General features: G+C 47.3%; 2 protein-coding genes across 3 annotated transcripts; one reads left to right on the top strand and one right to left on the bottom strand.

The window, feature by feature from the left end:
- Positions 1-126: 126 nt before the first annotated feature.
- atg101 (autophagy related 101) lies at positions 127-1,856 on the bottom strand. Its single transcript, XM_062486167.1, has 2 exons — positions 1,155-1,856; positions 127-1,079 (listed from the first exon to the last, which is right to left on the bottom strand). The coding sequence occupies exons 1-2, from the start codon at positions 1,404-1,406 to the stop codon at positions 675-677; spliced, it is 657 nt and encodes a 218-aa protein (XP_062342151.1). The 5' UTR covers positions 1,407-1,856; the 3' UTR covers positions 127-674.
- A 79-nt stretch (positions 1,857-1,935) lies between these two features.
- On the top strand, positions 1,936-13,873 carry LOC134039954 (C2 domain-containing protein 2). 2 transcript variants are annotated; one of them, XM_062486165.1, is made up of 14 exons: positions 1,936-2,840; positions 3,162-3,257; positions 4,363-4,482; positions 7,069-7,170; positions 7,293-7,409; positions 7,621-7,729; positions 8,600-8,708; positions 8,903-8,967; positions 9,278-9,393; positions 9,520-9,688; positions 9,809-10,050; positions 10,161-10,440; positions 10,694-10,730; positions 11,510-13,873. In XM_062486165.1, exons 1-14 carry the CDS (start codon positions 2,556-2,558, stop codon positions 11,814-11,816), a joined length of 2,154 nt encoding a protein of 717 aa, XP_062342149.1. In that variant the 5' UTR covers positions 1,936-2,555; the 3' UTR covers positions 11,817-13,873. The 2 variants fall into 2 exon arrangements, with proteins under 2 accessions (XP_062342149.1, XP_062342150.1); XM_062486166.1 differs by lacking the exon at positions 10,694-10,730 and having other exon boundaries at positions 1,943-2,840.
- The last annotated feature ends 32 nt before the right edge of the window (positions 13,874-13,905 follow it).

Below are 13,905 nucleotides of genomic sequence, written 5' to 3'. Positions count from 1 at the left end.
ACTTTGGAAATCCTAGGCTCTCTAACAAGTCCACCCCCATCCCCCATAAATGAATGAATCAAGATGTGTTTAAGGAAATACATTAATTTGGACTTAGTTAATACAAATAGAAAATAACCGGAAACATAATGGTGATCTGTATTTATTTTTAAGAAATGTACAGAATTGTAAATAATCTTAATTATTTGACTAAAATAAAGAAAAGCCATAACATGTTCATAAATAACAAAATTACTTCACCAATAATTTCAGCTTTGCTAGGTTTTTTTAATGTAAATTTTGCCTTCGACAGACAGCATGCGTGTTTCAGCACTGTTTTATTTCAAAACCTTAAAAGCAAAAATGTGATTGCTGTATATTCTCACTTTCTTTCATATTTAAAAGTAAGGAAGGCAATTGGAGAAAGATCAAGGAAAGCATAAACATTCTAAAATTGTTGTTTACAAATGTAAAGACGTGAGTAGACACAGGATGGTGGTAACTTCTAACATGTTATCCGTGTTTTAAGCCTAGAGGTCAAGACACAGGAGGGGCTTCAAAGCCACAAAGGGCTCCGAGAGGCACGGAAGCTGAAGTGACTGACTAGTGCTCAATCTACCGAGCTTGTAATTTCATCCAACAGTCGATCATACCCCCTCACTCACGTTACACATGTACATAATTTTGAGGCTCTCTCACAGTGCTAAGGTGTCTTTGATCAGCCTCCTCATAGTGGTGCTTACAGAGGTACCCAGTGTGTCAGTGATCTGGAATGTGATCTTGTACAGGTAAGGCTGGACATCTTTCAGACTGGTGTCAAACACATTGTCCACTTCTGACTGTGTGGGCATCTTCGGTAGGTACTCATGGCGGTTGATGACCTCGACAATATTTATCACTTTTTCACCCAGCTTCTCGCCCACTTTCTCACGACAGATCTGTCTCTCCTGCTCATTGGCCAGATTAACAACGTTGACCTTGATACTCCAGACCTCCCATGGAATGCACTCGTCAGAGAAAGGCCAGCGAGACTTTTTCTTCTGGTAGAACTCCAGGGAGATCTGTCCCATTCCGTCGCTCCCCGAGTTGCCCAAAGCATCCTGAATAATATGAAGTAAATGCCAAGTTAGGTCCTCGTTATTCAACTCACCAAATCAATTCCATATCTATATTACCTTAAATTCACACACAGCTCTTCTTATCACTCTGTCAAGCTCATCTGAGCACACTCGGACAAATGTGAAGTCTATGAAATCACAGTCAATGTCCTGGGTGCCCACGGTGCCGATGGAATAGGTGCCCTCCTTCTTGTAGTGAAATTTCCCAGTGCTGCGGTGCAGCAGGATAGTGTGCAACAATGCCAACATGGCTTCATCGACCTGTCTACCCTCGACTGACACCTCCAGCACTTCCGAACGGCAATTCATTATGATGATGGTTTCCAAACAACCTGATATTGCCAGAAATTAGGTGTGCACTAGTCTAACCATCGATGTATTTTACACGTCTTCTGTAGCTAGACGTTAATGTCCCATGTTGTTGTTTGCCATCAACATGGCTAGCAGGCTAGCTTAGAAGATTTGTATTGTTGACAAGCTCGCGAGTCACGCAGTATAATGGCAGTCTGAACTTTTTTCCATTACAATAATAACTATGTATGAAAATAGCTTTTGATCTTTGTTAGTTACCTAAATATCTGTATATACGGTTACGCAACGGCTAGCTAAGTTAGCTATCAAGCTGACTCACATACGTCGAGCTCGGCCCAAACTCGTCTCTCTCTGTGCAAATTGGGAGGGGCCATTTTTGTCAACAAAGCAAGCATAAACGACGGCAAGTACCGGACTCAAAATTGCACGTCGGTCTTTCTTCGGAAATCTGTCCATAATTATTTGCATAGGTTTAAACTGAAAAAAACATAAATAAACTCGATGTATTCTTTGTAAATGCGAGAGGTCATATACTGTCTATCGTCTTATTATAATGTGTAGCTTGTTGTTCTAACACAGGAGCGTAGTGGCCCTTTAAGATGCCGCCGTGCGTTCTGGGAAAAACAGTTTGTGCCACATCTTTCGCCACATATTACATTCAAAGGCGAGTTTTCGGTTTTGGTCAACAACGTTTGTTCTTGCAGCTATTCCGAAAGTTGGTACTGTACAGCTTTATGGTAGAGGTAGCTCAGCTAAGTTATCCGTTTGTTCCATCGCTTGGAACTTAAACAAAATTACTTTCTTATGGATTTTCTTGAACATTTGTGTGCCTTAAGAACTCATGTGGTTGCAAACTTGGTTATCAGTAGAACTAAATACATGGTATCATGGCAAGCCATCTCTCAGTCGCAGAGGGGACTTGCAATACAGTTTTAGCTAGGATTAGCAATATTGCGGCAACTAGCGAGTTCGCTAGCTAGCATATGCTACTAGCGGGTGGATCTTGCAATGCCTGATTTCTTGTATGATAGTTAGCTATGATGTTTTGTTTGGCTCTGAGATAGTCAAGTTAAATGCTTTCAGGGGGCAATTGTCAATTACATACTTAACTGCTAGCTGGTTTGCTAGCCTAGTCGCTTGCCTAGGATGCCTCACTCGGAATCAGAAAGTTCACCGTCTTATTTTGGTTTGGGGGACCTGCAGTGGCTTTGTATGGTTACACTCTTCATCGCATCCATCGTTACTTTGATATTGTATCTAGTACAATACTTTTTCGGCGACTTACAAGTTCAGCCTCAGCCAGAGAACAGCAATGGGGTCACGGAGGAAGCGGACGCTGTGTTAGGATGGGCGCTGTCACTGAAAAGCTGGAAAAGTCAATGGAGAGGTGCTTGGTGCAAAGCCCTTAATGACGAATCGAGGAAGTCTGTGGTGAGTCCCATGACCGAGTTTACAACCCTTTGTAAATGAAATTGAGGATGTGTGATTTTTTTCACAACAGGTAGGTTGGTTGTGTACCCAGCCGAGTGGTTTTATTGTAGCAGTAACCTGAGCACAAGTAGTTCTATAGCTCTTCTACTGCCACCCAATACACCTGAACGTTAAATATTATGTTTGCACATTCTCACGCTTCTTAGGTTTACCGTATCAGATGTTAACATTTTTTATAAAACATGAATGCTATGGGAATGTGGCTGTGTGATTGCATAGTGCTTGGGGGATGTTGCTGATTGAATTACTTTAACTTCCTAGGATTCTGTGCAACTAACATTTGAGGAAGATGGTCTTCAGTCATCAGAGCTGGTGTTTGGCCAAATGTCCAACTTGCAGAAATCTGCTGGACATAAGGTAAAGTTCCATTGTCACACAGATCTAATGACCCAGTTACCTCAAGTAATCCAATACCGACTTCAAGTGTCTAGGGTTGTTTTTGAATGCGTTTTTTCCTCTGATAAAATCAAGGCTGAAGTACGATGAAGATCAATGGAATCATTGTCTTACTCCTTATCTCCAGTGTCAGATTTTGCATTTGTTATTCGTTTGACAGGGTGGTTCTCCTACATATTCATTAGTTAGAAAGGCAGGCTTTTATAGCTTTCTCATTTCCTGGCCTGTTTTAGCCTAATGTCATCATTTCTGAGATCAATCTCCTCTTCCTTGGAATTCAATGGAATGGAGGGCTCTCTACTGTCAACAAAGCCTTTTAACTTCATTCCAGGTTTATAGTGGCCAATTTCTATGTCACACAATGACCATTAGCAGTCCTGGCACTTTCAGACATTTTCCCCCTCCCATGTCTTTCTGGAGCCAGTACCCTCGAGAGATTTTTGTGCAGTAAGCAGGGTTTTTTTTTTTTTTTAAGCTTCACGTTTATGGAATCCTCTGGTATCAACCACAACCTTGTAAAAATTCAGCGACTTTCAGACTTATCTACATTTTTGGGTAGACTTTCTTTTGAAGGTCGATATTTAGTGAAAAAGTAAAGCCCTGGGGATTCGCTTTTCTTTGGTAGTAATGGCTACATCAGTATCCATACACTCCATTGTTTTACAGTTTTAAAGGGTTTTGTCAATAAAGGCTTATCTTTGCCTGGCCAAAGTGAGTATGTGTGTAGTAAGAAGCTTATGAAGCTGTTCTTTTAGCCAGCACAGCTTAGCATTAAGGAGACATGGTGAACTAATGACAAGGCCCATGCTGGGAGACATGATCAGGCGCAGCCATCATTAGAAGATGCTTTATGTTTGGGCAAAAATGTACAAACGCACAAAAGCCTTATCGAGTTGACTTTGAAACAGTGCCGTATCACTACAGTACGGTTCTCCGAGTGCTCGTCATATTTTGTGTGAAATCAGAAATGCTGCGAAACTAGTCAACTACAAACGCACCGCTTAATGTACTCCTCACATCAACCCTCATTATCCGCCTGTCTGTTTGTGTCATCTTGCCATTGTAGACTTCTCGCTGCAAGGTGACTGGGGACAAACTTCAATTTTCCATCTGTGCAGATTCCCCAGCCATGTGTACAGCTGGGCCCTGCAGGTACAGAGTCAGGATATCACCTCTGGAGCTGCAGGTAAACGAAACCTCCACACAGTTACATGGGATTCATTTAGCTGATTTATTTGATCCATAGCAACATACAAATAGTGCAAACGAAAGTCAAGAAGAAAGTCAAGGATCTGAAGTAGATAGTTCTAACAGTATTTCGGTGGTTAATTCAAGTCACCAGCATACCCAGTGTCTAACTTGGTGCTGAGGGCAGAGGATGAAGCCAGCCAGAATAGTGGGGAGCAGGGCTCCAGAATGTCCACTTGCATTGTCTTAATGGAGGGTGTCTTTGATTCATTGAGCATGACACGTTTTACCGTTGGTTGAGTCGCCACTGGCAGGGGAATCCGATTAAATGTTGAGGCCTCTGATGTCGGCCACTGTCCCAGGGACCTCATCTAAATCAGTGTCATACCCATTCTCAGAATACCCTCACTGGTGTTCCACTTTCCCTACCGTAGTCACATCAGAGAATGCGATGGAATTACAGAAAAGATCCCCTAAAATGTAACTGACACTGATAAATGATCAAGTAATCGACATGCCATCAATGCTCATGCCTTTGCTCATCCTATATTTTGCATCCTCCATTTGCCAAAACCGCTGACTCTGGCTACACGATTTAGAGGTGAGAATTGCTGTAGAGATTGATAACCAGAGAACACTTTGTGGGATAAAGGCATTGCACAAATTCAGGCTTCACGAATCCTCCAGGGCGTCTAAGGTTTTTACCCACGTGTTAAGTCGTGGCAAAAGCAACGGGAGCAAGTGCCTCTGCAAGCCAACCCAATCGAATTAAGGCTATTTTAAGCCAGTAAGGTGCTTGTTGGCTCATTGTGGCCCTGATCTGGGATTGCGCGTAAACACAACCCCAGAAAAAGGTTAGAAAGCTAAGCCCAGGATTAGATCCTAGGGCGCCATTGTTTGGGGTTTGGAGCAGTTATTGTTACGGCGAGGGGTTGAGGGAGCTCTGTTGTGTGTTCAAGCTCTTTCATCCGTAGTTTGGTCTGGAAAAGTCCTGAGGCCTTTTCAAATTCTTTCATCCATTTGTGTTTACCAGCCACTGTTGGTCTAGAATGGCCAATGCTGGAATGATCCCAGTTCAGTGCAGAGTTGGGCTATAGAGACTGTTATGTTCATTTTCACATCAGGATTCTCTACCCAGTGCACTGTCGTACTGTTTGTTTCCTGTCCGTGTTGTGGTTTCTTGAGAATTCATGTGACACTCACATGTTACACGCCTAGGCCTCCCTTTTCACTTATTTACCATAGGACACTCGGCCATGTTGTTGTACTCAGATGACAGAGCAATTTTTCAGACAGTAGTATTGGAATTGGGGCCCTAATTTGTTGGAAATACAATGCCATTGTGTATCAAGATTTCTCAGTGTCTTTATTTCCTGAATGGCCCCGATTTGTTAGATCTATCCATGCATTATAGAGTCACACAGAGGACGCTATCAGATAAGGCCTTTGTTTGGTAACAGAGAGGCGGCTGTGCTATCAGAACGGAATCTAGGCATGCTGGGGCAGGATGGCCGAGCCCTTCTCAACTCTCCCGCTTTCTCTGTCCGCACCTCCCACCCCACCTTCAGGGCGGCTTTTCTGTCTTTCGCTTTCTGTATGAGTTGATGTCAATCCAGTTTCGTTTTAGTGGTGTAACATGGCTTTGCTGGTGCCGACTGATTGTCTCCTGTAACCAGAGAGGGAGGCTAAAGGAAGGCAGGGAGGGAGGCAGAGTGGGGGAAGGAAGGAAGGCAGGGAGGGAGGGAGGCAGAGTGGGAGAAGGAAGGAAGGCAGGGAGGGAGGGAGGCAGAGTGGGAGAAGGAAGGCAGGGAGGGAGGGAGGCAGAGTGGGAGAAGGAAGGAAGGCAGGGAGGGAGGGAGGGAGGGAGGCAGAGTGGGAGAAGGAAGGAAGGCAGGGAGGGAGGCATAGTGGGGGAAGGAAGGAAGGCAGGGAGGGAGGGAGGGAGGCAGAGTGGGGGAAGGAAGGGAGGCAGGCAGAGTGGGGGAAGGAAGGCAGGCAGGGAGGGAGGGAGGGAGGGAGGCAAGAGTGGGGGAAAGAAGGCAGGGAGGGAGGCGAGAGGCTTGCATCAGAATGATGTCCATGACTGATGCTCCAGCTGACCACGGCGTTGTCTCTCGTTGTCTTTCGCTTTCTGTATGAGTTGATGTCAATCCAGTTTCGTTTTAGTGGTGTAACATGGCTTTGCTGGTGCCGACTGATTGTCTCCTGTAACCAGAGAGGGAGGCTAAAGGCAGGGAGGGAGGCAGAGTGGGGGAAGGAAGGAAGGCAGGGAGGGAGGGAGGCAGAGTGGGGGAAGGAAGGAAGGCAGGGAGGGAGGGAGGGAGGCAGGCAGAGTGGGAGAAGGAAGGAAGGCAGGGAGGGAGGGAGGGAGGCAGAGTGGGAGAAGGAAGGAAGGCAGGGAGGGAGGGAGGCAGAGTGGGGGAAGGAAGGAAGGCAGGGAGGGAGGGAGGGAGGCAGAGTGGGGGAAGGAAGGGAGGCAGGCAGAGTGGGGGAAAGAAGGCAGGGAGGGAGGCGAGAGGCTTGCATCAGAATGATGTCCATGACTGATGCTCCAGCTGACCACGGCGTTGTCTCTCACCCCCAGCTGGACTTGCAGATGAGGGAGGCTGACGGCATGGTCGAGGTGGGCTGGGGGGTTTCTCACCTGGACACGATGGACCTTCAGCTCAGCCCCAGCTTCTCTCAGGTGGGGCGGACACGCACCCGACCAGCGCTCAGCCCATCCAGTCAGACCCACATCCAGGAGCAGAGATCCTGGCTTTCTGCTGGTGCCTTTGGTAACGTTTGTTCCGTGTGGTCTGTTCCCAGGGAAACGGCTCTGGACCCGCCGTGGCTGCTGTGAAGGAGCGTCTGAGACAGCTGCTGTGTGCTGTGCGTCCTTCAGTAATGCTGAGCTGCAGGCCTGCACAGGCCACGCAGGTCAAGGTGAGCACACACACACAGTAGGACACAGCCATGCATCCATACACACATCCACCCTGTCAGCCCAGTGTACCCACCCACCATGTCCAAACCCCTTCTGTAAAACTCAATGGTTTCCAGACAGAGATTAAGGCTAGGCTTCCTAAAGAAGAAAGCCCTCAAGTCAATAAACAATTTCAGGCTTAAAGCTGCAACCCCCCCCTTTCTTCTCCAGGAGGCCCAGAACAAGGTGATGTCCCCCCCGAAGCCTCCCCGTGCCCACGACTGGAAGCTGCTGGTGAAGAACATCAGGGTCTCGTGCAGTCAGGAGGATGGTGCTGCAGGTCAGACACACTGTCTCGCTGTCTCACTGTCTCGTCACGAACGCCCACAGAAAACACACCTCTGTTTTCAGCTTGTAGACGGAGGCAATAGAAAGCCCTGGATATCTAGGCTTATATAAAGATGACTTCTGAATGCAGTCTATTCAGAGATGCACACTGCACTCCCAAAACAGTTGGGCGCTATGTTTTTAGCCACAAACACCTCTGAATTAGGTCGGACCTGGAAGTCTGGGGGCTGGAGTTTCTGAGGTTCTGTACACAGTGTTCCAAACTCTGCTATGCTGGCCTGTAAAAGCCCCTGCTCACTGGTGTCCGGCGCGTCCATGAATAAATGAACCATGATAGATAAGACAGTGTTCAGCACTTCTCTCCAAGTAGCTCCTTTTTCATTGAGGAGCACAATTATCTTGATCGGTTTATTGATTGATAGAGCCAAGCCATGCCACCCCCCCCCCCCCCCCCCTTTTTTTTATAAGGGGGTGAGAGGGTTCTATCTGGGAAGCTTTTTTAAGAATGGAGATATATCATTCATTGAGATAGTCCAGCTTTCATTTACAGAGTCCCAGTTTGGCTCACTGTACTTCCTAATGGCTCTGTTGGCTTGTGCTTATCCTCGGCCAGTCCCGAAGAGGAGCACTTAGTCGGCCAAACCAGCGCCACTTCCAGCCCATGCATTATTTATCGGTCTTCATAGGCCGGATAGTCCTACATCCACTCTTACATGAGCATGTTAGTGTGGGTTGCAATGAAGTGCGTTATTTACAACAGCTTTTGACAGAGTATCATATCAGGCTGCCGTATTGGATTAGCGTCTAATGACATTGCAGCATCGTTAGCTGTGCTAACGTGAGTGGCGTGTTGTGTCTGCAGGCAGTATGAACCCCCTGTGTGTGCTGCAGCTAGATGACCCTCCCCAGAGATTTTCCACCTCGGTGTTGAAGAACACATGCAGTCCTGCCTGGGACCAGCCCTTCATCTTGTAAGTAGAACCACAGGTACCGCTACCAGGGCTGCTTCTGAGAGCAGAGACCCCTTTCCTCCAGAACCTTCTACACTAGAAACATTTTGTTTTATTCAACTTGGAACATCTGAATCCTTCATGAAATCCTTCAGCCGCTCTTTGGCTCCATAACTTTTCTCATTTGTTCCAACTGTCTTCCTTTGTCTCTCCAGTGAGCTGAATGGACGATCAAAGGAGCTCGTCATTCAGTTGTTGGATGATGGGAAACCTCAGGAGGGTGAGTGTACCAACGTTGGCAGGTCTCCCTTTTGTCTTTTTCAATCACAAGACAGTCAGCGTTAATCCCAAAGCCCCCCAGAAATGACTTCTCAGAAGTCGATTTTGGGGGGGGGGGGGAACAATGAAGGCTTTTCATCCGTCTAAAATTAGGGCCCAGTGTCTGCACGTATCCTCTCCTCAGTGTGGACAATTGTTATGTAGGCCAGATCTCCCTCAAGTCATTCTCAGCGTAGGTGTGATCATAACGAGGCGACATCATACGTTTTGATTCTTTCGACTGATTTGGGTTGTGATTTGTCGTCCGACAGGCTCGTTGTTGGGTCAGGTGTCGGTGCCTTTCGATCTAGTCAAAAAGCAACCCAAAGGACGGCAAACATTTGCACTTGTGACCAAAGACCAAGTGACCGGGTCTCTTACTACTGAGGTAAGAACCCTATCTGAACCATGAGTACAGCCTTTAGATACCCTGACAGGCATACCGGTGACATTATACTGTCCATGGCATTATCTGTCCATTCCCTCACCCTGGGCCCACCTGCTGTGCCCCCAGTTTACCTACCTGGAGCCCAGCGAGGTTCGTTCCTGGCAGACCCCGACGCCAGCCGCTTCCAAGAAGGTGGAGATGGACCGCACGGTCATGCCCTGTGGCACCGTGGTCACCACCATCACAGCCGTGAAATGCAAACCGGGCCGGCTGCTACCACCTGGACTCACCATAGGTAAAACCACTACATGCTAACCACAGTACGAGAAGGAAAAGGATCCGCTTCTGAGGAAGTAGAGCATCGAAACGCATAGTCGGCGAGCAGCCCCTCATCCGGATCGTCTTCGTGTTCTAGAATCCCCCATGAGGCCTGCGGTCGCCAAGTCCAAGCTGGCGGGGCGCCGGGTGTCCGAGCAGCCGGCCGTGCTGGGGGCCACGGTGAGCAAGGCGCTGTCCTCCTCCGACACGGAGCTGCTCATGCTGAACGGCACGGACCCCGTGGCGGAGGCCGCCATCCGCCAGCTGCACCAGTCGGCCAAGCAGAAGCTCAAGTCCCCCGTCAAGAAGAGCACCATCATCATCTCCGGGGTGGCCAAGGTGCGGCCGAGCGCGAGCGCACCCTCACGACAGCCCTCCGTGGTTTTCATGGCGTGCTGAAACTATTCCTCGGCTTGACTGCGACTTACTGGTTTTCCTTCCCTTCCCAGACTCCCCTGTCCCAGGACGATGAGATGGCCCTCATGGCGGGTTACGCCGCGGCGATGGATGCGTCCATGTCGGAGGGGGGTTCAACTCAGGACGTGACCGCAGCCATCGTCTCCGGGTCCAGCAGCCCCACGGAGATGTCGGACCCCCAGGAGGGGCCCAGTGGGCTGGGCCGAGGCCCCAGCGACTGGGAGAGCCAGGTGGAGGAGGAGCAGGGCGCCGACAAGACCTCCCTGTCCAACTGTGTGTCAGAGTCCAGCTGTAAAAAGAGCATTTCGAAAGGTGAGCTGGCGGGTACGTGTGGAGGGGCGGACTCCCCTTATCGGGGGCCCCGGCTCTGTTCGTTACATCTTGTGCAAACAGTGTTGCTGTTTTCATGTCATGAATGTACTAACTAGACACGCCAAGCGCTGTTGTTGCCGCCGTTGTCTGTGAATGTGTTTCTTTTTTTTTTGTCTCTTTGTCCATGTTCTCATTTCTCATCCCTCCCTCCCTCTCCTCCTGTCCCCTGTTCACTTTCTTTGCCATCCTTAAGAGGAAACCTGTGCTAACCAGATATTATGTCACGACGCGTAAGTTACCTTTGCAAGCAGCATTTCATAACCTCTATAGTGAGTAGAGCGGAGGACTGTCCGTCCGTCATGTGACTCTGATCACTCAGGTGGGGGGGGGGGGGGGGTCGTAGAGCTTGATTGATTAGAGTTGATAACACAAGGATTCTGTGTAACAGTACTGTAGATGTTTTTAAGAATTCCCTTTAATCTCATGTCAGGGAGTCAGGTGGCTGAGCGGTGAGGGAATCGGGCTAGTAATCCGAGGGTTGCCAGTTCGATTCCCGGTCATGCCAGCTGATGTTGTGTCCTTGGGCAAGGCACTTCACCCTACTTGCCTCAGGGGAATGTCCCTGTACTTACTGTAAGTCGCTCTGGATAAGAGCGTCTGCTAAATGACTAAATGTCAGCGTCATCAGAGGGTTTGAATGAAGGTGGTGTCATTTCTGCCCTCAAAGTAAAGGGAAGGGTATTTGGCAGTACTTACTTACCGCATCTGCAGGTTTTTAAATGACAGACTTGAGCCAGTTTTGCCTGTATTGCAAGACAAGCCCTAAAGGAAAGTATTTGCTCAGATATTCCCAGTATGTGTGTTTGAACTTGGCTCTGATCATAGGCGATTGTGCTTTTATGAAACTCTGTATTCACGCCCTATTGTAGCAGAGAGTAGACTGTGGCATTACTGGGGGTAGAGAAGAATAGCTTACAGTTACTGACTGTCAAAGTAAAACCCTCACGCATCATTTGCTTTTGCCCCCCCTCTTCTCTCCCCGCCACCCGACAAACACCGCCCCCTACAGGCAGCTTCCTGCAGAAGAGTGCCAAGTTGTTCTTCCGCCGGCGCCACCAGCGCAAGGAGCCGGGCATGAGCCAGTCCCACAACGACCTGGTGTACCTCGAACACCCGGTGGCCGTGGACCGCGCCAGCCGCACCGCCACCCTCACCCGCATGCTCAACCGCAAGCTGCTGCCCAAGAGCAAGAGCAAAGCCAATGGCTCTGCACCCACAGAGGAGCACCACCCCGGCCCCTGACCCCACCTCCGCCTCCCCCTCCACCACCAACCTGCACTGACTGTGTCCCCTCCGCCCTGTCCCCCACCCCCTGACTCGTAGCGGTGGGAAGGCTGTGTCGACTGAAAGCACCTGGGTATTTCCTACCTTGCGGTTCGGCTCGTTCATACTCATCTGGGAGCAGTAATACTGTATGTAAGAGAAGAGGTTGTGTGGGTGACGCTAACCTGAAAGAATTTCAAAAAACGTCTTATGCCGTTCAGAATTTTAAAATGATAAATAGAAACTTTTTTTTCTTTCTATGATCTTATGCAACATTCTGATCCATTTTTCTGTGTTTGTGGCCTTTTGAAACCACCGGAATACTTGTGGCTGCTCCAAACCCTCATCCACCCCCAGAGCAAAGGCACCGTGTTTCATGAGGGACCAAAGAAGTAGAGTGGCGTTGATATGATTTGCACATTTCCAGAGAACACCTCTAGGCTGGCTCAAGGTGGATAGAGATGCTATTCAGTGCAATGACCAGAGCTACTCTTGAGAAAAAGATTGTAACCAAAGCTTCTTTTATAATTGTGATAGAGCGGCTTGGTGTTTTGACAAAGGGAGACTTCACTGCAAAGCTGATCCTAGCTGGACATGTTCATATGCTAATACAATGCCATTGTGGCACTGTTTTACCATTACAAAATGGCCCACTTTCAACAAAAACCTGGTACACACTGGTTGAGACACAGCCAAGTGAAGTTCTACCAAGATTTATAATCATAAATGAATTAATTTTTCATCTTGGTGTTATGCCAGTGGAAATTATACAATGGAAATTATATAACAGAAGATGTTGATATCGTGTAATCGTAAATTATAAATCCAAATTTAGAACCTGACACTTATGCAATATCTGCTTTCATTTGAATGCTTTTTAGTGTTTATTTTTGTTTGTTTCTATGTTAGTACTCTGCAGTGTGATTTTAAATGATATCCATCTTCACCCTGTCGTCCTGGCAATTTTGTCAAATCAATGTGTGAATGGTGACCCCAAGGTTATTACACTACCTTTCAGACATATGCATTGAAGTTTTCACTAACCAAATATTTATCCACTTATGCATTTCCACTGAATAAATGTGGTCTTGCTGTTATCTTGTTTTAAAGATGTCTGGGAGCTTTAAACCTTACCTGATTCTGAACACAGACCGGGAAAATCTGTGGAAATTCAACTGACTGCGTTTTATTTTTTTTAACTAGCTAAAGATTGTATTATTTTTTTAAAGCATGTTATTGGACTGTCTAATATAATGTCCTTCATGTAAACTACTGTTAATCCTTCTAACCAGTGAACCTACTGAGAAATACTTGTAAAGACTGATGGATGTGCCAGAACGGATGGACACGAGTGGCAGAGGGCCAATCATGATCGGACAACTGTCCCATTGTACCATGTCGAACTTTGGGGATTTTACCTCTAGGAGAGATGAACAGTTTTTACCATCTGACTCGGAGGGAAATGTGCTTCCCTGGCTTTATTGGGACCTAACGAATGACACCTGGATTTGAGACCACAAGGCTGACCTTCCTTTCCCTCTGATCCACACCAAGGCTGTATAACGCAGAAGCCCTGTTTCCATTTCCATGTTTGATGACTCGGTTATTACGCTGGGCCATCTGGTTATCAATGGTTGCATGCCATTCATGTTGATGTATGCAGCATTAAGTATCTGCAGATACTGTAGGGGGGTTTTTAACAGTAGTGGGTCAGATACTTACATAAGGGGGTTTTCTATGACTTAACAGCTCTTTGTTTCTGTTGACTCTACTAAGGTTTGGTTTAGAGCCTGTGCGCAGCTTGAGGACTATGGTGAAAATCATTTTGAACCTCAGATTTAAAAAAAGAATGTGGGATCTTGTAACCATGCGAACCTCTGATTAAGCTTGAAACCAGGCCTCCTGCGCGTGCCAACTATTATACCTGGAAGCAGAAGGCTTGTTTGCAATTGATTTGCTTCCTGACATTTTATATTGGTCTTGGCATTGTGTACAAAACCTGAGCTCCCACTCGTGCAGAATGCCAGGCCATGCTTGCAGGGACTGTTATTACTAATCAACATATCAGGTTTGTCATCTTGAGCAATAAATATTGAGTTAATAACTGGGTGCTGATGTCGTTTAATTGAACTCAAAGCTTTT

This window comes from Osmerus eperlanus, chromosome 19 (genome assembly GCF_963692335.1).
Source record: "Osmerus eperlanus chromosome 19, fOsmEpe2.1, whole genome shotgun sequence".
Taxonomy (NCBI): Eukaryota; Metazoa; Chordata; class Actinopteri; order Osmeriformes; family Osmeridae; genus Osmerus; species Osmerus eperlanus.
The sequence above is the reverse complement of the archived record's forward strand: the minus strand, read 5'-3'. Positions and strand labels throughout refer to the sequence as shown.